Raw genomic sequence first — 24,444 nt, forward strand, 5'->3', positions numbered from 1 at the left:
TAAGTTCGTTAGGTCGGCTTATTCAGTGGCAAAGATAGCCACGAGTGTGGACGCGAATAGACGGCGAGAAGCAAAGCCAAATGCCGGAGAAAAAAAAAACACTCACAAGATCAAGATGTAACGAGCTTTGCCATGCTACACAGCATGACCGTCCTGCGCGGCCTTCCCCATACATGTGCCGCATAAAAGAGTCAATGCTCACGCGGCAGAAGTTAACACGGGGCTCCGACGTTGTGTTGCAGCCGTTAAAAAGGAACGCTTTAACGGAGATTTCACACCTGCACACTAAGTATACACAGAGATCGTGGAATATCAAGAAAACATGCGCTGGCCATAGACTCGCTGACCGGTGCTGCATAGCAGCCTCCTCCTATAGTGCGGCAAGAACTCTTCAAGGGAGAAGTGCATGCAATCTGACCATCGAAGCAAACTGTGAAAGGGTCGAGTTGGCGGAACCCGAAAAGCGCCAAGAGCTAGCCTACACGAACACAGCCACCGACTGAGAGAATGTTTCACCAAAGCCAAATGGAACCAGCGTGGAGGCATATCAGAAAACTATGGGGCGAATCACTTTCGGAGATAGGTTTCACCCTCGCGAGATCTCGCGAGACTCTCGGACCTGGAAGCGTCGAAGTATACGGCCGACAGCGCTCCTATATATAGGGACCGTGCGCATGTATGCATCTCCAACTGCAGGCACAGCGCCAGAAACGCTGCCAACCGTGGTTATATAGGCGGGCGCGTCCCGTGCCGAATCTCGTGAAATCTCGCGAAAGTGAACCTATACGTTCGAAAGTGACGAGACGTACACATCTTGGAGCAGCACCGCTTGTAGACGCACCTCGTGGTGTTTTGATCAAACTTAAAGCATCAGAAACGTTCTCCCGTGTGTCCCACGCACCACTCTTTCCACTGAAATGCCGTATTTTCCACAGTTGATTGCTATATGCACGAGATATAATTTAGGCATCTCACCTAAAATGTCGTTGAACTTGATTTCCATTTTCCTGCGTTTTTTTTTTCGTTTGCACAGAATGTTTTTCCTCTCCAGTTTTCACTGTTTCAAAAGTTAAAACCGCAGAAAGAAAAATACCTGTTTCGCTGCCGAAGCGTTAACGCCAGCGCGCGGAAAGTCGTGGAATAACGGTCGATAATGCCAATAAATGTGCAGCGTGATTTTCCGTTAAACGCGCCATCACGACACGTCGCCACGAGCGTGCTGTGGTCATGCTGGTCTCGTCTATGCGTATACGTAACGCTTTTTCCCGATACAGCGCAATCGGGACGTCTACGCCAGTAAGTGTGCCCTACACGCTAAGACTGTCTCACGAAGAAACTCGCTGGCCCGGCGTACAGTGCCGGCGCACGTATACCCAGACTGCAAGCCGAACGACGCGGGAAACGCCAGCGGGAACGTCGAGCATATAGCGCGGGCGGCCGATGAAAGCAATAAGCTGGGCGCACGTCTTTGACGTGTCGTTCGGGACGAACCGGCGTAAGCGCATAGGTACGCAGGCGCCGCGTTCGGGATCCTTTCGGGACCATCCGCTACGCTCGCGGACAGCTGTCTCAGCGCGCGCGTCATCTCGCACTGAAGACAGCAACGCGCATTACGCGCTGAGGCGCATGCATGGATGCTAGTGCGCCTGCGACGCCTCGAGAAAATGCTTTTTTTTTCTTAGCGTCGACGTGAGGCTGCTCTGGCATCCAATTAAACTCGAATCTATAGGCTCGAAAAATCGACGGCTCGCGCTGCGTGTGACACAGCAGCTGGCAACGCGCGCGATTCACCGGGGTTATGCTGTCAAGAATGGCGAGCTTCGAAGCAAGATTGCCACCTTGCCACCCGATTACGACAAGGGGTGCAAGACGCGCACCTCTCCCTCTCCGTCGCTGCAGCTGGGAGGCGTTCAAAGAAGCGGCCTTTGCGTTGGAATCCGCCGCCTTCCTCCAGCCCCTTCGACATTGTGACGGAACTAGTTCGGTGCGTGAACAATGATTCCGGAGTTCCCCAACGCGGAGCTGATTTGAAACGCATGGACAAGCTGCCGTGGGGACGACGTATTTTGGAGCGTCTCACGCTTCGGCCTAAGCACGGAACAACGAGCGACCCTCGATCGGCGCCGATAGTTTCCCGGAACGCACCCCGCGCGGTTGCCTCTGTGTACAGAGCGCGGTTGTCTTTGTGTACGTAAACTGGTCTGCAGAGCAGCGGCGAGTTGGTGATGAGTAAACGAACAGTCGCCGTGTCGTAGGACCGGCGCATCGAGTGTATAAAAACTGTGGTGGTGCGAATGCTGAGGACACTTCTCTTGAGCAGTCATGTTAGACTGAGACACTTCTCTTGAGCAGTCATGTTAGACTGAGTCACTTCGCTCATGCAATCATGTTGGACTGTTACTCTTTTTCTCAAGCAGTCATGTTAGACTGAGTTAATTTCTGTAAATAAACCCTTTTTCCTCGTTCTCGATGAGAAGCAGTTCTTCACTTCATCAACGATCTCAGCGTAAATAAGTTGGACGACGGCATGGGCCAGCTACCTTCGAATTCATGCCGTACTCCAATCTTGGCAAAGGACCACGGACGATGGGATTGAGCCCCCAATCCTGACAATGCGTATAGCGTCGGTCTGTACGTTAAAATTCCGGAAACACCACCGACGCTTCTCGCAGTGTCGCCACAGAAGGGTTGACGGTTGTGGATGAACACATCGCCGCTGCTCTTTCGCAACAAACGTTTCTTATATTTCGTTCCCCGATGCAGATCTTAGAAGTACGCTTGAGCGCAAACAATCCGTGATATACAATAAGGTGCTATGTTTTAGTTGTGAGGCGTAGGTCAGCATGCGAGACTGACTTTGAAAACAAAACCATGCAAGCTACTGTTACGACCACACCAACAACTATAAGCATATAGGTGACAGTGTAACAGCGGGAAACGACTGTTATGTAAGCGCTACCTAAACACAAGGGGCGACATGAGGGCGTGCACTTGGCAGCTGCAGGTATTAAGCTTTCACGTCAACACGGCAGTTGCATAAGCACGGCACGAGGAGCAGAGCGATAGCACATATTAAAAGATTTCGTAAGCCTAACGGACAGTGGCGAAACGAATCTAGCTCTAATATACTATCAACACTGTCTTGTCTAGGCGTAGGATTTTTCTTTCTTTTTTTTGCGTTTGTGTATACCTACGACTCTTGACTGCCGCGTAATTTCCACAGACCCGAATACTCGGTATACGCAAGAACAGAACGCGTCTCCCACAGCATCAGACACCTGTGTGTTAATGCCCCGAAACCTCCTAAAGCAGCACCTGCAGACCACCGTGTTGCAAACGGCTCGTTCCCTCCCCGTGTTCGTGGTCGTGGCTTGCCTCGTAATGCTATAGAGCACTCTTAGGGAAATTAAGAGTTGGCTCTGTGTTGGTGCGCGAACGCTTGCATCGTCAAGGACGCGTGGACAGTGCGCTTATTGTACGTCCTGTGGCTCCTGTGAGACACTTGAACACCCTATATTGGAGTGTCCCGCATTCGTCACACATCGTGCACTGCTAAATAATGAATGTGCACTAGTCGGACTCGACCGTACGACCCTTGACGATTGCATGTTTCCGAGAGGGAGTGCTGCTCAACGCGACCAGGCCCACAGAGCCTCGCTAGCTTTCGTGCAGAAATCTGATTTGGCCTCTCATTTTTATAGACATTTATTCCACGTTCCTACTTTCTTTTCTCCGTGTCTCTGCCATTTGTCTAGTTCCTATTTCCTTTCCTATTTCTTTGTTTTCTATCTTCTCCTCTTCTCCTATTTTTATTCTCTCCTCCTGAAAGAGTATAAGCACGCGTTGTGCCCCTCTCGGTGGCAGTTGTCAGGTTGCTCCATTCCCGTTTCCTTTGTGTGCTGGCATGTTTCCATATAATAATAATAATAATAATAATAATAATAATAATAATAATAATAATAATAATAATAATAATAATTCCTACATAAAACTCGGTGGACAGGCTCAGCAATGCCTGCTAACGTGTATTAGTTTGGGGGGGTTTGCAACGTGTTCTTCGAGTCTCTGAAAGCGCTGGTATTTCACGTACAAGGGCCTGGAGGCTGCGATGCACCTGCATCGCGAACCGTATAACTCACATTGATGTTTCGTTGTCTTCCACTGAATAATATAATCTAATTATATATTTCGAAATTGCGAATACAGGTAAACGCTCGTACGCGTCTCTCGCGAACGAACCGACGTAAATATGATTGATTATTATATAACAGACTGATTTCAGCAACCTCACGGTGTAGCACTCAAACAAACATAAATAAATAAATAAATAAATAAATAAATAAATAAATAAATAACACAACATCACGCTCAGGTTATCTGCGATAGGATACGCCGAACTCCAGACGCGAGCTGTGAAGCGAAGAAACAGAATATATACTAGACAACATGAAATATACGCACAAAATATAACACACACACACACACACACACACACACACACACACACACACACACACACACACACACACACACACACACACACACACACACACACGCACACGCACACACGCACACACACACACACAAACGGAAAGGAACACACGCGGGCCCCTTCACGATAACAGTAACATAAAAAAATGTTGCTTGGATCACATTCACTAAGTAATCTGTAGCAAAAGCCGAACACTACCTAAAACATTTTGGGCACAGGGTTAAATCAGCGTATGCGATAAATATACTCCTCCGGAGTTATTTAAGGAAGTGATGCCCTCGTGCTAGTACTGTGGACATGAACTTGGACTGAGCTGTGTGTTTGGACATACAACCCACTTAGTGAGTGGAGGAGTCCTGCACCAGCAAGACGAAGACCGTACAGGTCACGCAGATCATTTGGTCAACGACGCGCATAGACGTTAGACATCAGGCGAACTCCCCACTGTGGTGTAGTGTTATTAGTCTCATTCTGAATTTTTTCTTTTTAATTTCCAACATTATTGTTTTGTTCTAGCGCTGTTCCAAGCGCGACACCGTAAGTGTCCTTGCTTCGTTGCCGACCTAATTGCGCTGACCTTCACTTTCTATCCAAACTCCCACGTGGTATCTTTACCTTTCCGCGAACCACTCAGTTGTATCGCGTTTCAACTTCAGCGTAAGGTCAGTCGGGAGCAAATACTTTTCCACGTTCCTCAGCCATAGCCAACACTGCACTGTCCACAGGATGCAGTCTCTATAATACTTGTTTTCTAGATCTTGAAATTTTCCATATGACACACTGATTGCCTTTTTTTTTTCATTTTTCGACCGTATGCGTTGTATTGTAGTTTCAACCATTGTTCAAGCACCTTTCTCGTCCTTTGTGTAGTGCACTTAAATTGATTATGCCCAGTTGTTCGTAACTTTTACCCCCCCCCCCCCACTCCGTTATTTTAACTTCTAGGACTCAGACTGTAGAGTTGTTTCAGGGCACGATACATACATTATTGTTTATTGCTATTATTATATTTTATGCCATATAACATAGAATGTTTCATTCTGTTTCATTTGAAAGTATGTTGAAAAATCACCTTTTGTAAACCCTCTCCTGCTTGGGCAGCATTGCTGCCTGCGGTATTTTGTAAATAAATAAATAAATAAATAAATAAATAAATAAATAAATAAATAAATAAAAGTAATAAAAAAAGCGTAACCGAGGTACTGTGTATCTCAAACTGTTCACAGCAACACCACGTGTCGCAGAGTAGAACAGAGATGATATAAACGTGAAAAAAAAAAAAAACGCTACCGCCGTGTCTCCGTACCGTACACCGCCGCGCGGGTCTCTGAAACACCTGTACCACACGGCTGCGCGTGCATTCGACAGGTGCACAGTCGCCATGGCTGCTCCGAACCGAACCGAACCGCACGCAATTGTGCCACGAGTCACGCTCCGAAGCACAAGCGAAGAGGAACGGCGAAGAACGAGAGCACCGCGCATCTAGAGAGAGAGAGAGAGAGAGTGACTGAGCAAGGGAAAGTCAGTCATGTGGTCTCTCCGAACGACAAGCGGAACACGATGTCGGTTGCTGAAGCACGGACCTGATTGGGACACGCAGATGCGGCGCTTGGAGGTGGCCTTGAGTGGCGAACCGTTCGGGAACGGCGTGCCTCCGTAATAGAGAGCTTTAGGTTAGGGAACGCAAGCCGCTTGCGTCCCCTAATTTAAAGCTCTCTAATATACTTCCAACGCAGGTAAACTGAGAGAGAGAGGCCATATCGATAAGTATAGCTGTATGCTCAGAATCAAATGATGTCTCGTGAACATACTGAGGTGCCGTATTCAAACCAGTCGTCATCATCACCATCATCATAACCGTCATTCACCTCTGTTTAGGTGCACTGCAGAACGAACGCCTCATCCGGCGATCTCTAATTACCCTTTTCTTGCGCTCGCTGATTCCAACTTGCACACGCAAACTTCCTAATTTCATCGCCCCACCTAACTTTCTGCCCTCTTCGACTGCGCTTCCCTTCCCTTGGCACCCATTCTGTAACTATAATGCTCCACCGGTTATCTGCCCTACACATTACATGTCCTGCCCAGCTCCATAGTTTGCCCTTTTGCCCATCCCTGCCTTCCTTATATCCCTCTCTCACATTCTCTACACAGCATATGTATTGCATTGCACTAGCTCTATTGTTTGTCGTTGTTTTGCTTTAGTCTTTGTGATCGGTCAGTTTGTTCTTTAATTTCATCTTCCAATCTTCCTGTCTTCAATTTCTCTATGTTTCTGTGCACTTTTTCCTAAATAGTAGGCAGCCAGGCGTTGTGCCCAATTTGTTGGCTGTTCTCAGGCTGATTCCTCCCTTATTTCTCGCTCTGTACATTTTATATGCATTATAAATATATCACTACGATCCCACTTTGGGTGACTCACTTTTGTTACCACCATTGCACATTTCCTGCGGAAAGGATCATAAGGTTTACGTGCCATTATACTGCACTAATGCTCATTTCAATTCTTTAATTCCCACAGCAATCTCCGATTGGAACTACATTCCCGCTTCCATTGCTTCGATCGTCCATGCCAGCTAATTCAAAAAAAGGCCTTTGTTAACAACATATTGTAACCTTGGTACGCTGCTTAAACATGCTTCGTTCTTGTTTTGATACCACCCATTTCCTCTCTGTAATGCTTCGTCCCTGAGAGCAAATGAATGAAATGAAGTATCTGTTTCCGAATCGAATACTACTACTACTACTACTACTACTACTACTACTACTACTACTACTACTACTACTAATAATAATAATAATAATAATAATAATAATAATTTACTTCGGTGGCACTACGTTTGCATACATCTTGCGTAAACGTCGAAGAAAGCTTCGTATAATTCGGAAGATTAGCTTCTTGGGATCCGCGGAAAATCCTATTCAACGCTGCGAACGAGCAATTTTCTACGTTAAGATGTCTTCCTCGGCCAACTGGCGAGTCCGGTGAAGAAACTTCGCAGCATAACTTCTGTGGTGCGTGGCAGAAGTTCTCATGGCGGAACGGCTAGGTATCTTAACAGGCCAACTTTTCCTCAATCTTCTGATCGTCGCGCCTAAAATGACATGCCTCGAAATGGTCATAACAGCTACTGGAAATCATGACTCCCGTCTTCGCACTTTTAGGTTGCAGACACGAACCTCTATCACGCATCTAAGTTACACGTGAGACGCTTCATGTGATGAGCATTACTCTCTGTGTTAATCGCATCCACGCCTTATTTCGTTAACTTAGTATGTTTGCGTGTGAGATGCGTGCGTGTACTTGCTATATGGCGAATGCGGTATCCTCAGAAGCCGAATTCACAAAGCTTTCGCTCGTAAGTGGTCTTTTTATTTGGCCGGCCGCCTATGCAAATAATGCAAATGATATGCCCAGTATCAGGATTGGCTGAAATGTTCTCTTACGAACAAAGCTAGCGTAAGACGTTTTTGCGGATACAGGCCCAGTTTTCTTTAATGTGTCCTTTAGTAGGCGGGCTTCTAACGTAGAATACATGTCTCTTTGTGTACGGTTATTAAATATCGAGAACAGCTGCTGCCCTTAGGGCGTGCGAAAAGAAAGACGTCTGATTTGTGACGTACTTGCTTGCTTAACAAATGAATGGATGGATTTTTCTCGCATATCGAAGCATCTTATCGCATCGAACAAATGCTGCAAGAACAAACCACAGTGAGCTTTTCGCCCTTACCCTTTCCCCAGTGCAGAGTAGCAAACTGGATATTCATCTTCCAGTTAACATTCCCGACTTTCGCATCGCATTCCTCTCTCTCGCTCTCTTTTACCATGTGGTGAAATTTACACCCGTTGTCCGCTCTACAAACTACTGTTTTCCACTTCATTTCTCTGCAGTACTTTAATGCCGCAATTCAAGTAGTGACGTCAGGCGTTGTGTATTTGTTTTGTTTTATATTTCTTTCTCGCATAATATTTATCTCGTCTTTAATATTTACTGGCGTTCCAGACTGCTGTATAGCGTTATATTGCAGCTGTATACGCTCATTATAGCGGTGTGTCGTTTAATGAGTTGACTGTTGCTGATCGTGGTTCACGCATCTGATCCTGCATGAGTCACAGCCCCTGCGTAAGGAACTTTCATGATAATAAAACTTCTTGTGCACGTTGGTGTGATTTAGAAAGAATGACTTTAGGAGGCTAAAAAAGACACACACACAAGGAAGAAACACACAGAGACAAACAGAGCGCCATCTGTGTGTCTGCGTGCGTTTTTTCCTTGCGTGTGTTTTTTTGGCGCCCTGAAATTGTGATGACCAGCACGAGCCGCAGAATGACAAAACTACCGAGTATATGGTGACCTGATTAGACCCCTGGGAATAGCAATGTGCAGGTTCAATGGTTTGTTGGTTTTATGGTTTGTTTGTTTGATTTGTTTGTTGTTCGTGTGCTTCTTTGTTTCTTTAATGACCGTCATGAGTTCCCTGCCTAAATGACAATTTACGCGTATTGATGTCATCATCAGAGCATGGCTGGATCGGAGACTTTGTGCTGATGTTGTTCGTATGCAATGCTTGGTTCTGCTTTAAGTTTAATATGTTACCCTTCTTTTGTACGTAGTGTATAATTCTACCAGCAAGTTCTCTTTTTCCCTCTTTCTTCAAATATATAATTTTAGTTTTTATAAAGCAATTATGAGGTGCTAACCACCACTTAGTTTTCATTTCTTTTCTCTTTCTGAGAGTAGGAGTTTTGGATAACACGCCTTTTAGCAGACGAACTTCTCATGCAAAGTGGTATTGATTTTGCTGCTGCAATCCTACGCTGTAATGGTGTGCAGCGATCGTGACCTGTTCTGATCGTACATGTTTCTGCTCTCTCTCTCACTACCTCTTGTCTTCTTACATTCCCCTCCGCTTCTTCCCGGTGTAGCGTAGCAAACCGGATTTCGTATTCTGGTTAGATTCCTTGACTTCATTCTCTCATCTCTGTCATCCCGTCTAACAGACAACAATAGCAAGGGCACAGATGCGTGCTCAGCGCATTCTTCTAAACACACCTGCGGCATCAAAATTACCAGAAACGGCTTCCTTTGTTTATTTTCTCTTCCTTTTTGTGCCAGAGGCACGAGCTACCGAAGGTAATGTCAAGGAGAAGACGACGGCGTACTCCAAATCACAGGCATCGCTGCCACGAATACGTCAGTCCTCGCACGTAAGCATCAAGAAAGCTCCCCAGCGGCACAAGCCTTTGTGACATAGTCGGAGACGTGACACAGATTCTCTGGGCCTACCCACTTACTTTCCCGCAGCGAGCGTAACCACCTGTTACGCGTCTCGGAAGACAGCAATCTGCCAGAAAGAACCGGAGCGCCGGCATTGTTTTCCCTAGGGATTCCCCGACTTCTTAGACGAGAACCGACGCGTTAGATTTTCTCTTTGTTGTGTGTATGTGTGTGTTTGTCTTTCGAGAGCAGATGCCGCTTACTTCGCTCAGTCACAGAAGCTCGACGGTTTGTTATTGCGTCGCTGTAGCAGCAGTATGTGTGGCGTGTATCCGAGGCTTGTAACAGAGCCGCTTTAAATATTCAAAACCGCCAGAACGGTAACAAGGTAATCTGGTAGTTTTCGCGATCTGGTGCTGCCGTTGCCTAAGAACTTTAGACAAATGAGGACTATATTGGTGACGTTACATTTGGGGGCAACCTTATTGAAGGGCCAATCGAGGGAAAGATATAGGGATGCCACAGCTTCTGCACATGCATCAGTGCACGCAGTAGTCCGGCAAAGATTGACAGTTCTTTCTGTTTCCGGTTCTCGCGGATCAGATATACCGAATCAGCGTAGCTTGCTACATGCGACGCTTTCGTATCTGCCAAAACGTTAGAAATTAGGCAGTAAATGAAAAGTTGATTATTTTGTTTCTTATTTTGTTTTAGATGGTGCAGTAAGTAACACCGTTTATGTTTCTTGCTCCCTAGCTTCAAGAAACGCAGATCTAACAGCGGTAACTCTACTCAGGCGCACTGTCGCGCGCATGCTTCGCCTAGCTTTTTCTCCATCGCCTGAGACAGATGTGCGCAAGTATATCAAGCCATCTATACCAAGGCACGCGCAGGAAATAAATAAGCACTACTAATTCCTCTATAACACACACACACACACACACACACACACACACACACACACACACACACACACACACACACACCCGACGCACAAACATACTAAGCCTGCAGAATAGAGAGAAAAGTCAAAAGAAAAGGAAAGTTAACCAGAGTGGTGATGCCAAAACACGGCCCTTGGCACCTGCTTATACTGACACAACCCCAAAAAAATGGTGCTGACTGCATGAAAGTGCGTTTAGTTGAGCATAGAGATCGCAGTAGTAGTATAATGACTCTGCGAAGACTCTGCAATACTCCTCCCTGCATCCGTTCTTGCTCGCTACAAGCGTTTTCCAGCGTTGTTGCATGCGCCAAAGCGCAATTAAACGCCGTGTTCAAGAGACGGGGAGCAGTGCTACGCGCTGTCGGCGACAGTGGAAGACGAAAATGCAGCCGCGCGTGAGATTAAAGCCGAGCGGTCCCGCAAGTTGTCCCGAGGTCACAAGGTTTTCCTTCACAGGCGATTTCGTCCGCAGTCACCAGCGTAACGCATATGTGGAAGCCAGAGCTCCGGTAATCGGACTTCAAACCCTCCTTGACACCACGCAAGCTGTCCCCTCTATGCGCCGTCCACAGCCTGACAACTCGATCTCAACGATTCCTTAGCAGCCATTTCAAGCTTCACAAGGAAACGGAAGTCTGCAAGCGGATACGGAGAGCTAATCGCGATGCAGGTACTTTCTTCCCTGCCTTTCCTCGTCATCTCTCTCTCTCTCTTCGTCAAGCTAAGCTGAATCCGAGACCGTGCTACCAGCACTCGCTACTGCTGCTGATGTTCTGTCCATCCTCCTCCCGCATCAATCCTTCACTCCGTGCTCGTAATGTATATATACAGTCAAATTATAAGAAGCCAACAACGACACAAAGTACAGCATGGGGGAAGTTATTTGTAGTTCTTAATTAAATTAAACAAATTACAATAAATGGCCGAGAGTAGTGGCGTTGGCAAACACTCCCAAAGTTAGTTCTAGTGGACGCGCATAAATCCCCCGGAAAGTGGATGGCCAAACAAGCGCCTCGGTAGCTCGATTGGCAAGAGCATCGCGCGCGTAATTCGAAGACGTGGCTTCGTATGCCACCTGCGGCCGCTTGTGTTTCCACCCACTTTCATTTCCATTAAATTATTGTTTCTTGAGCAAGTACAAGTGATTTTCACGCATATATCAACGAGAAGAAAGGAAACAGAGTGGCCTGATTATTGTTAGTCAAATTATAAGAAGCCAGCAAACAACGACCTCAATGACAGCATAGGGGAAATTATTTGTAGTTCTTAATTGAATTACAGAGATGCTAAGTAAATGGAAATGAAGGTGGAGGAAATACACAAATGGCCGCAAGTGTCTCGTGTCCGTGAACATTTTGGGTGAAGACAACTGGTCAATAAACCCTCACATGCTCTCTCTCTCTCTCTCTCTCTCTCTCTCTCTCTCTATATATATATATATATATATATATATATATATATATATATATATATATATATATATATATATATATATATATATATATATATATATATTATCTAAGAAGGAGGAAGTTGTGCTTATGAGACTGCAGGCTAGGCACCGACCTGCGATTGATCTCTATTGAAGTGGTTTGTATGCCATTCTAATGCTGCGATATATTTTCCGTATTGTTCTTATGGAATATGTATCGATATCACATATATTCCATGTAATGTGCATAAGAATATCATGGGAAACTTCAATTATTGGACTGCATACGGAATGTTTCAGTAGGACCCCTTTGTAAATGGATCTGGCGGCACTTTTCGATGGATGAAACATGCCTAAACTGCCCCATTCAAGAGACGGAAGCGTGTCGAATGGGCTTGACCGGCTTTACAATCGGAACGTTCCCGTCTTCCAGCCGGTGCTGCAGTGCGTCGTCTAGCTATGATCACTGGGTACTTGACAACAGATGCCGCAAAACACTCATTGACTTCATAAACAACGGAGGCCTTGTATCCAGCTACAGCTACAGCACATACCAAATCCTTCAGTGAAAAAAAAAAATATGTATTGGCACAAGGTTGCAGTAAACAGCACTTAGCTCGACAACAAGCAGCCTGGTGGTTGTTGCAGAGTTAAATAGTTGCACCAATCCTGACTACAAGTTTACTCATGTCGTATGCCATGAAACATGGAGAATTGTTCCAGTATTCTTTTTTTTCTTTTTTTTCAGCAAGCATTGCAAGTACTATTGCAAAGAGCTGTTGAAAAAGTTGCGTTCAGCCGATTTACCTACAAGGAGTCACAAGTCGAACACGCAGCTTTTCACACGTGGCACCAACCGCGCTCATAGCCGGAGCATGCATAGTGAACAAGAGCAACGAGCTCCAGGAAATCAGCCGTGGAGACACGACAAAAAGGTCTCGCTGACTGTCACTGTAGTTCGCCGATCAATGCTTCTCGGCTTTTTTTTCAATTAGCCCTTCGTGCAGCAACCTACGATGAAGAAGCAGACGATAACATCTGTTTACGAAGAAAACTGATGAACGCGCCCATGCAATGGCATTTCTACAGACATATAACAAGTAGCTTTTGCCACCGTGTCTTGGGCACGGACAGCTGGGTGACGAGTGCAAAAAAAAAGAAAAAAAAGAAAAAGCACGCGGGGAAGATGAGGACTGTGAAATGTCACGCAAGCAAAATAGGAATACGAGCAAAGGCCACACGTCCGACAGAGCGGATTTCTCGAAGCGCTCAAATGCGCATTTTCTGAATGCGTGCGCCGCGCCGCACACATCGCTTGCCGCTTCGCCTCATCGCTTTCCCGTTTACGCACCTTACTAAAGTCACGCGTCACGCCGCGTTTCACCTGTAGTCGAACAGAGACGCACAGCAATTTGCACTATATAGTACTTTGGGCATGAGTAATAAGCGTACTCCCAAGTTTCGGTTGGCCCACACCAAAAATTTGAAGTTGGTCCACTCGCAAAGTCCGGTTGGCCCACGCCTACTATAGGCTTCCCCACGCATTTTATATTGAGCCCTATATATCACTATTAATAAAGGGAAAATCAGACACCCACCCGTCCGTCGCAAATATATCACTATGGCTATGCATAAATACAACCATATGGGTATTCTCTCTGCTCAATTTTCTGGGGAGTTTCCGTTGTTCCTTATCGCTTATGAAGCTACCAATCACCTAAAATTACACTATTATTACTATGAAATGGCTTAAGTTCGCAAATTACGCATTCTTGTGCAGATCAAGGCATTACACTTTTCGCGTTACAGACAGATTTCGCTGGGGTATACACGCCAAAGAACGCTTACGCATTAAAAGTTTACACCCCCCCCCCCCCCCCACCCTCGTAAGCTTGCGTATACGGTGCTCACACTTTGTGACACACGACGTCGCGACGTGCGCCGTTCGCGTGTTATTACCCTAAACGAAATCTCGCTCACTGTGATGCCTATGGGCTGTTAATCCAAACAGGACCTCATCACCTATATAGATCCATGGTTCCGGCTCCAGTTCTGCCGCACCGCTGTCTCGACGAAAGGCATGTGACGCTAATTATCAAACGCTCTCGTTATCGTGCATTTTTCTTTCATCATCGTGATCTCGCGTCACCAATACCTGCTCAAGTGACAATCGTATTTGAAAAAAAAAGGAAACCCGGCTATACAATGCTACCAGCGTTTCCAGTACCCCGCCAAATCAGTCCGGAGGCGCGTACAAAACGACGTCGAACCCGAAAACAGAAGAAAAGGCAAGGAAATTCCATGCGAAACGCTCACGCTCAAGAACCGCCGCAGCTTGATGCGACCTCGGCGGTAAGACGACTGCGTCAGGGTGAACGGCGATGTGCCCATCATTATCCGAGACGGGACTTGGTCACAAGCTCCGGTGCATCAGGAGACAACGGCGACAGCACTACCCACGCTGCCTCTTTCGAGCGTCGATCGCCGCCGTACACAAGACACCGGCCAGCGAGCGCGGAAACACGCTTGCCGGCGACACGACGCCGAGCACACAAAACGCGCGCGCGCACTCCTCACAAACGCACACACACAGCAACGCCAGGAGAGTCCACACCACCGTGGTCCACACCGAGGGCCACGGAAATATCGCGCACCGCTGGAGGGCACGGCACTCAACGAGAGATCGGCTACGGGACGCGGGCATCCGCTGCATCGGAACCACGATCGAAACCGCCGTCCAGCAGGACCGTGCGCCGTCGTCGTCGGGTGAGGACTTGGCTCGCGACCTCTTCGGGGGCGTGCGTCGGGCTCCTATGCGCGAGAGACGAGAGCGTGTGCGCCTACTCGAGCGCGACGCGCTCGCGGCAGCTGCGGTGAGACGCGCGCCGCACCGTTGCACGCGTTCCCGCCAGCCCTCGGAGCACGGGCCCACCACAGGTGCTCCTGGCCGCCGCGACGCGGCAGTCGTTCGCGTGCGTATGTACGTATGTATTTACAGCCTTTGCCGACAGCGACAGTCGCCGCTTCCCGACTCACGCGACAGCGTGCGCGTGAGCGCGAAGCAACGCGTTATTCCACGTGCAGGTGGCAGCAGCGAGCGGTTTTTTACGCGAAGCATACTAGCCGCACAACCACGCTCTTCCTTGCTGCGCCGCGCACGGCCGCGTAGCTACCATTGAGGGTATGAGCCATTGTTCATTGCTGCGCGTCTCATATGTGGGTCTATTCTCTTTTAAGTTTGCTACGTTTGTTATCAAGTTGCTTCTATTATGCGAAGCATACTAGCCGCGCAACCACGCTCTTCCTTGCTGCGCGGCGCGCGGCCGCGTAGCTACCATATGACGTCATAACAGCTGCAAAAGCGGAGGCTCAACTCGTGCGCTCGCTTGCGGCCGCGTAGCTACATAGCCGGGTCTCAGCTCGTGCGCTCGCCTGCATGAGTTGTTTCTTCGTCTAGCCGAACCAAATATAGCCAAGCAACAGCAGCCACAGCCACAGCCATTTTTTTCTTTTTCTGAGTTGCCTCTCCCCGGGAGCACTTTTTGAGTGATGCGCGTGAGAACAATGAGCGGAGAGCAGAGCTCGTTTTCGGCTCGTGCTTTCCGGAGTGCGCGAGGAGTTGGACTTGTGATGCGCTGGTTGTTGTGAATTTTGAATGGATGAGTCACTGAGGCAAGACCCGAGAGCGCCAGAAAGAGATCGAAGTCGTTTGCATACGTACAACACAAACAAAGTTCGCCGACGCTTACGATACACCCTAATGAGAAACTTAAGCGCGCCTCTACACGTGTTTTCATTTCGCGATATATTGAGGCAAAGAATTTGAGAGAGACATGTAGCAGAGTCGGCAATCGTCTAAAATCTGCGGGTCAAGCGCATCGGCTTTTACGCGTGGCTCGTCGAAGGCCCGAGTGTAATCGCTGGTGCCGCTTGGGTTCCAGAAAGCACTACACAATTCGGGTCGCGCATGCAATCAGATCACAAAGCACTCGCAAACCATGACAATCGAATCAAGCCCGAACGAGACCAAGCCAAGCAACCCAAACAAGCGCCATTGAGAGCTGACGCGAACCCACGATAGTACGGAACGAGCGATCAGCGGCTGAGACCAGATACGGACATGCATCGAGCTATCGGGCGGGTCCGCATGAAACCAGTTCCGCGCGCGCACGTCACTGAAGGGGCCGCTCTCATTGGTTGTCCGCCGTTCACGTCTCGCGTCTTTCATCTGCCGCTCCGTGTTCGCTCTTTCATCTTTCGCTGTTGCGCTCGCCGTCTCGGTTACGCCGCCGCCGCCGCTCACCGCAGGAACGAGCCATTAAGAGCTGTAGTCTAAAATAGTGGGTGGTGAAGGTATACGGATAAGCCAGTCTTTGCCGCGGCCAACGAAGGTCCACAAGGCGCTATTTGTCGCCCAAGAGTTCTTCAGGAGCAGATCGGGGGCCAAAATGCTAATTAATTGTCTATATTCAGCACAAAATCATATATGTACATTACATTCGTACAACGTTGCGGCCGCTATGTGAACGAGACGTCTATATCGCGGCACCAGAATACACCCTAATGACTTCGGGCTTATACTCTCTACGGCATAATGAGACTGGCAGTATTTACCACGGCACCGCACTAGACCTTTTGCACGGTTGTTGAGTACGATGCAGCGAAAACCGATAAACGCGGTAATTTCAAGTAGCACTAAATTGCTTTGCTAAGCCACAGCAAGTTACAGCGCTGTGAACGTTCGTGGGACTATTTCAAGTTATTTCTGCCGGTAATTTGACATATCACAGCAGCTTCCGGTTCTCTTTTTCTTTTTTTTAATTATAATATCATAATAGAAGAAGATATGGTGGCGCAGAAATACGGCGCTGGCTACGTTTTGGGTCTAGAACCGTTGGTACGTATGTATTTTCGTGTAATTTAACACATGACATCGTAGGAGAAGGAGCATTACAGTTTATGCGCACACAAAGACGATATCACATAGCAGCCAAAAGAACACCACGACGTTACAAAGGAACTGTCAAAGCAACAATGGCAGCAACAGCACAGAGCGGCGTTGTTGGGCATTGTGAACGCACATACAATAACGTTTCATTTTTGTAAGAGCGATCTTCATTTTGTATTGTCACTGTGTATGATAAGTGATGTTATTGTGGACCGGTAGTCTCAGGTTTTTATCGTGTTGTTCTATGTTTTTTCAGCATGCTGTGGCAGCAGAAGGCGAGACCTATTGTGTCTGAAGAACTAAGCAGTACCAGTGTCTCCTTGTCGCAAAATAAGCACTTAATTTATTGCTGAATCGACCCCCCAGGTGCGGACGCTGTTACGATCGTCCAGCGGGGGTAGTGACCTTTTAGCCTCTCCTGCCCCGCTGCGACGAACCGCTTCGTGAAGCTAACAACGCGCGCCCCTCGGACAGACTTGCGGCGCCACCAAGGCGAGACACGTTCGGCGGACCGAGTATTGTTTGTTTGTTCACTGTCGCCTTCGCGGACCACTGGGAGCGAGAGAACTCCTCGAAAAGGGGTGTTCTAAGGCGTTCCCTCACGGACCCCGGTAAACGCCACGGTCGTTTGACAAACGCCCCAGTTAACTGCACGATCAATCCAGTAACCAAGACACGCCAGCTTGAGTCAAACGTGACGACCCCTGTCCACGAAGCCTCCCTCCTTTCTGTCTGTGTGTTCAGCAAAACAAAGGTGCGGGAGTGAGCGTGTGAACCCTCCTCCTCAACGCGGGTGCTTCGACGACTTTGGAAGCTCCGGTTGGACCATGGTTAGACGGCAGATTTCCCTAACCCATGGATCTAGGGAGGACAGAGGGGGTTTTAAGCAGCCGTTTGCGGCTCCTCGGTGTGCTTCGTTTTCAGTCATGCTAGACTTGTGAGATGTAACGTTGTGCACTCTTCACGTAGATATTGTAAATAAATCCAATACTCCTCGTTCTCGATGAGAACACTTTCCTCCCTTCAACAACGTCCTTAATATGGATGACTCTGACGACGGCATGGGCCAGCTACTCCTTTTTTTTGACATGCACGACACCAACTCTTCCAACGCTTGCGCTAAGGCGGCGCAGGAAGACTCGTGTGCTTTTGGAGTGTTTATCAGTAAGAACTTCTCGCCTTCGGTTAGGCATCGCGCACTCCTTTTTCACACGCTTCGAGGAGATCCACGATGTCTCCTAAAGACGGCTGATTTGTAAAAAGTAGCGGCGACGCGGCACCTTTACCTGTTTTCGCAGCCGAGCAATACAAGGTCAGATTAAACTTGGCATCCCACGACGAGGACGCGCAGTCGGTGATTCCTATAATCGCTGTGGCAGCCATGATGGATCACATGCGAGCCACCTGTTATAGGTCCTGTGCATTGCGAACACTCGCGTGCTTGCGACGTGAGTTATACTGTATTGTGTGCATAGTGTTTGTGGCCGTCTTCTTCCTTTCTTTCTTTCGCGACCGAGAACCGTTCGGGAATTTGAATATACATGGCCAGCCCTAAAGGGCGTATACTTAAACGTTATCCTTTTCGGAATAAGGTAAATAATGAAGACTTCCGATTTGCCGCAAGCTGCGCTTTTTTGACACCCGTATCACGATTAGTCGACCGATGTTAACTAATCGCGCTTACCTTAGTTAACCACCCCTCGACAATGCGCCATTCGTCGGCATTATATATCTTTGATTCGCTGCAGTGTGCCGAAGACTTCACGAGCCTCGATCTGCGTTCGGGTCACTGGCCTTTACCTATGCATGACGACGATAAAAAAAACTGCGTTTACGACACCAAATGGGCTACAGACAGAGAGTTCAATGTAATACCACTCGACCTCTGCGATGTTCCCGGAACATTTGAACGCCATGACTGACACCATGCTGCATGGCCTGAAGTGGTAGACTTGCTTGTGTTATCGGGACATTATTGTCGTTTTCTTCGTCAACCTCCTCATAACACCTGTAAAGCCTGGACGAAGTTCTCACTTGCCTTGCCAACGCTGACCTACAGCACGAAAAAGTGCCATCTTGCCAGCAAGACAATTAAGGCATTCGGTCACACTGCGAGCAAGGACGGCATACATCCTGATCCGGAGAAGGTTTCAGCGGTTCTCCACTTCCCTCGCCCAGAAAGGGCCAAAGATTTTGCAGTTCCCTTGGCCTCGCTTCTTGTTTTCACCGATTCATATGAGACTTCACCTCAATAGCTGCACCTTTGCACAAATTACTCGGTTCTCGCGTTCCTTTTCAGTGGCCTCCCCAGTGTGAATCAGCGTTTACTCATCTGGAAAGCGCATCTGAACCAGTACTTCGCCATTTCAATGAAACCGCACCCACACTCCTTCATACGGACACTAGCGGTCACGACGCCGCTGGTATCCTCCTGCAGCGAGCTAAGTCTTTACGTGAGAGGGTCGTCGCATACGCAAGCAGCGTACTGAAACGCCGAAAATAATTATACCATCACTGAGCAGGAGTGTATAGCTGTCGTTTGGTCGGTACAGAAGTTTCGACCGGCCGCCATTTTACCATGGTTACGGACCACCATGCTTTATATCCGCTTTCCACGCTCAAGAACATGTCTGGACGCCATGGTCACTGGATTATCGGTCTGTAAGAATGCGACTTCAATATTATCTACAAGTGTGGTAAAAAGCACCAGGACGCATATGCGCTTTATCTCTGCCCGCTTACTGCGGCGCCATGCAATGGTCAAACTTTCGGACTGTGCTTCCACACCTGTGTTGTCCTTAACCGCTGCCGACCAGATTCCTTCTGATGACCGTGGACCGCTCATATCTTACCAACTCACTGACTCTTACCTTCTACGCATCATAGACCGCCTTCAGGGATCTTCGCACCCGCCCAACGCCCATCTTCTTCGACAGCTGACGTAATTCAATCTCGACAACTACGTCCAGTACCGCCATATCTATCGCCCTGAGGGTGAACGCTGGGTACTCGCTCTGCCTCAGTCTCTTCGAGCTCATGTTCTTAAAGCCCATCACGACGGCATCACTGCTGGTCACCTTGGTTTCCAGAAAACGTACGACCACATCAAAGGTCGCTTCTACAGGTCTGGCTTATCCGCTGGTGTAGCGAGGTACGTCGCTTGCTGGGCCCTTTGCCAGCGCCGAAAGCTCGCAACATCAGCTCAAAGCGGAGAGCTATGACCAGTCCCGCGTCCGTCGGCACCATTCGAAGTCGTTGGCATTAATCCCTTAACACGACTCTCACCCGTAATCGATGGATAGTGACAGCCGTCCACCAGCTGACACGTTACGCCGAAACAGCTCGCGTGACTACGGCGTCAGCTCCTGAAGTACCACGCTGCATTTATACTTCAAGCAATAATCCTGCCCGTGATGCTGCTCGGGTCATCCTGAGCGACCGTGGAAGGGTATTCCTGTCACAAATCGTAGACGAACTGCTCAGAGCCCCCGGCGCCATCCGACAAACTCCAGTCACCACTCTCAAACCAACGGCCTGACCGAGCGCTTTCACCGCACGTTCTCCAAGGTGATAGCCATATACGTTCAAACAGACGACACAAACTGGGACGCAATTTTGCCAATGGTGACTTTTCTGTATAATACCGCCCTACAACGCACAAGTGGTTACTCGCCATTCCACCTTGTCTATGGCCATTCGCCCTCTTCTTTTCTTGACGCCTCCTGCTTCTCCGCCCTTGTCACTCGCTCCAGCTGCATCCTCTCGTGAACAATATATATCGCACCTCCTCCATCATCGCCAGCTCACCCGCATCAGCACTGAAGCAAGGCAACAGGACCGCAAAAAACTCTGTGACACATGTCATCGCGCGGTGTTCTTCCGCCCTGGCGATGAAGTGCTACTCCGGACACCAGTTCACACTCCTGGCTTGTGCGATAGGTTTCAGTTTCGGTTCACAGGCCCACACACAGTCTCGGAGCAGACTTCTTCCGTCAAACTTCTTTTGTACAACGCTCTCTTCCTGAGTCACGTACACTACTGCTGCCTCGTGTGGAGTACGACGTCTGCTACAAACATAAACCGGTTATTCTTGCTTCAAAAAAAGGCAATACGTAGTATCTGTAATGCTCCAGTAGACGCTCACACTGCACCTCTATTCAAACAGTTGAATTTACTCACACTGCATTCTCTGTTGCAGTTGAGGCTGTTACTAGCCAATCGTAAAGAAGCAAAACAAAGCCAGCCATACATCACATCGTTAGCACAGCTAACTAGAAACAGAACAGAATACAGTACACGGTTACCCGAACACTGGTATGTGCCGCACCCTCGCACTAACTATTCTCTTCAAATGCTGTACCACCGCTTACCACGCCTATTAGGGGAGGAGGAGGAAAGAGAAAAGAAGAAGGCAGGGAGGTTAACCAGAATAACGTCCGGTTGGCTACCCTACACTGGGGGAATGGGAAAGGGGAAAGCAAAGATCACAGGGAGAGAGAGGAGGGAAGACGGGAATCTATCCCACGCCTATTAAACACGCTTAAATGTCATAACATAGATGTCACTTCCTGTCCTGTATCGCATTTATATGAGCATTTCTGTGACATTTTGAAGACGATTTAATGGGTTGTTTGTGACTGTTTTCTGAAGTAGACTGTCGTCACACATCTCAATTTGATATTAGCCTCTGTCAAACCATGTCTTATTCTTTCCTACAATGATTAACTTGTTCTATAGCTGCTTCTTTTGTACAATACTGTACACTGTGGATTTCGCGTAGTTTTTATGATTTGTAATGTTTTTCTTTTTTTTTCCTCCATAGCACTTCTGTTGGCTGGCATACTGTCTAAGCCAACTTGTCATTGTTTTTGTTTTTTTTTCGCTTATGTATTTGTTTTGTCGGTTATAAATCAGTGCCTGTGCCTTCTGCTGCTGCCCTCAGACCGGGTTTAAGGCCCGTCAAGTTGTTGCGAGCAACTTTTTCCTTAAATCCTCCATAAATTGTACGTTTATGGAAATAAAGGCATTTGTATTTGTATTTGTATAATTATCCCGTCCAAGCTGCTATTGTTCCAATTGAGCGCCCCTGTCACGCTGTCGAGATTGTTCACGTCTCTCGTATATGAAGCCGTTCACAAGGCGTTCTCCGTCCCTTTAACTTGCGGGCAGGCTGGCCGCTCGTACGCGGGGGGAAATTAGCGCCGATATTTCTTAGACACTTCATCGTCTGCACATGATCATTATCCCATCGGGTTCTTCGGCTTCATCGCTTGTGGGCACTGATCTTAAGATTGATCTGTCTGTGCCTGGAGTGTGATCGAGTGCCTCGAGCTGCCAGTCGCGCGGTAATTTTGCTTGCATTCGCGGGCTTCTTTCAGGCTAGGAAAAACACTTTTATATAGCACGTATTGAGCAACAGAAAGCTGTATCAGGAGTTTTTCATGTTGCTCTACAATTTTCTCATTGACACTTTTCATCGAACTATTGTATTTGAGAAGTTGATTAATTAATTAAGACTAACTATCCAATTATATGCGAAATATAAGAAATATGAGCATCGCCAAGCAACGGCAAACAATACTACCTTGGGGCTGTCCAGCTACGTCTCATTTTCGCATGTTTTAATGTTTGGCACAAGTTACATGGGACAGGCTATATATATATATATATATATATATATATATATATATATATATATATATATATATATATATATATATATATATATATATATAAGAAGAAAGGTGGTGAACCGAGGGTCTCGAATTCGGCAGCAGTGATGCCTTCAGGTGGCATGTGTGGGTTTATTGACGGCCTCCACCTAAACATATCACGTACTCATGACGCCTGCGGCAGAAAGGATGTTGCACATCCGCCGCCAAGGTTCGTGAGTGGTGGCGCTGGCTAGCACTCCCAGGGTTAGTTCTAGGGGTAAAACATACATACCCAAGAAACTTGATGGGAAAACGGCGCCGTGGTAGCTCAGTTGGTAGAGCATCGCACGCGTAACGCGAAGGAGTGGGATCGTTCCCCACCTTAGGCAAGTCGTCTTTTTAATTCACTTTCATTCATTTCCATGAATTTATCATTTCTTTAATTCTATTAGCAAGTACAAGTAACTTCCCCTCTGTTGTCTTTAGTGTCATTGTTTGTTGGCTTCTTACGATATATATATATATATATATATATATATATATATATATATATATATATATATATATATATATATATATATATATATATATATATATATATATATATATATTGTCAAGAATGGCGAGCTGCGAAACAAGATTGCCACACAGTTACGACAGGGCGACACGACGCGCACCTCTCCCTCTCCGTCGCTGCAGCTGGGAGGCGTTCAAAGAAGCGGCCTTTGCGCTGGAATCCGCCGCCTTCCACCCGCCCCATCCACATTGTGACGGGACTACTTCGGCGTGCGTGAACAATGATTCCGGAGTTCCCCAACGCGGAGCTGATTTGACGCGCATGGACAAGCTGCCGCGGGAACTACGTATTTTTGTGCTTCTCACGCTTCGGAGTGGCGCAGAACAACGAGCGACCCTCGATCGGCTCCGATAGTTCCCGGAACGGCACCCCGCGCGGTTGCCTCTGTGTACAGAGCGCGGTTGCCTTTGTGTACGTAAACTGATCTGCAGTGCAGCGGCGAGTTGGTGATGAGTAAACGAACAGTCGCCGCGTCGTATGACCGACGGATCGAGTGTATAAAAACTGTGGTTGTGCGAATGCTAGACACACTTCTCTTGAGCAGTCATGTTAGACTGAGTCACTTCTCTCATGCAGTCATGTTGGACTGTTACTCTTTTTCTCAAGCAGTCATGTTAGACTGATTTAACTTCTGTAAATAAACCCTTTTTCCTCGTTCTCGATGAGAAACAGTTCTTCACTTCATCAACGATCTCAGCGTAAATAAGTTGGACGACGGCATGGGCCAGCTACCTTCGAATTCATGCCGTACTCCAATCTTGGCAAAGTATATATATATATATATAAACGAGAAGAAAGGGGGTTAACCGAGGGGCCCGATATTTATTAGTCATATAATGAGAAGCCAACAAACACTCACACCAAGTACAACATAGGGGAAATTGCATGTGCTTAATAAATGAAATAAAGTAATGATAAATTAATGGAAATTAAAGTGGATGAAAAAACAACTTGCCGCAGGTGGGAAACGAACCCACAACCTTCGCATGTCGCGTGCGATGCTCTACCAATTGAGCTACCGCGGCGGCGTTTCCCCATCCACTTTTTCGGGTATTTATGTGTACTAGTAGAACCCTGGGAGTGTTAGCCAGCGCCCCCACTCACAGACCTTGGCGGCGGACGTGGAACGTCTTTTTTGCCGCGGGCGTCACGAGAACGTGATCTTTTCGGGTGAAG

At 47.6% G+C, this 24,444-nt stretch overlaps 1 protein-coding gene across 4 annotated transcripts in view; it reads right to left on the bottom strand.

The window, feature by feature from the left end:
• Positions 1-24,444, bottom strand: part of LOC135910746 (pleckstrin homology domain-containing family G member 5-like) — a 747,540-nt gene that overhangs the window by 468,420 nt on the left and 254,676 nt on the right. Inside the window, exon 1 of one of the 4 annotated variants that reach the window (XM_065442820.2) lies at positions 14,406-14,594. The exons of the other annotated variants lie outside the window; for them this stretch is intronic. Within the exon in view, the coding sequence (XP_065298892.1) occupies positions 14,406-14,483 (78 nt within the window). The 5' untranslated portion in view covers positions 14,484-14,594. Of the gene's footprint in view, positions 1-14,405; positions 14,595-24,444 lie in introns of those variants that run through there. 4 annotated transcript variants of the gene reach the window in all.

The sequence above is a fragment of the Dermacentor albipictus genome, chromosome 2, assembly GCF_038994185.2.
Source record: "Dermacentor albipictus isolate Rhodes 1998 colony chromosome 2, USDA_Dalb.pri_finalv2, whole genome shotgun sequence".
Lineage (NCBI taxonomy): Eukaryota > Metazoa > Arthropoda > Arachnida > Ixodida > Ixodidae > Dermacentor > Dermacentor albipictus.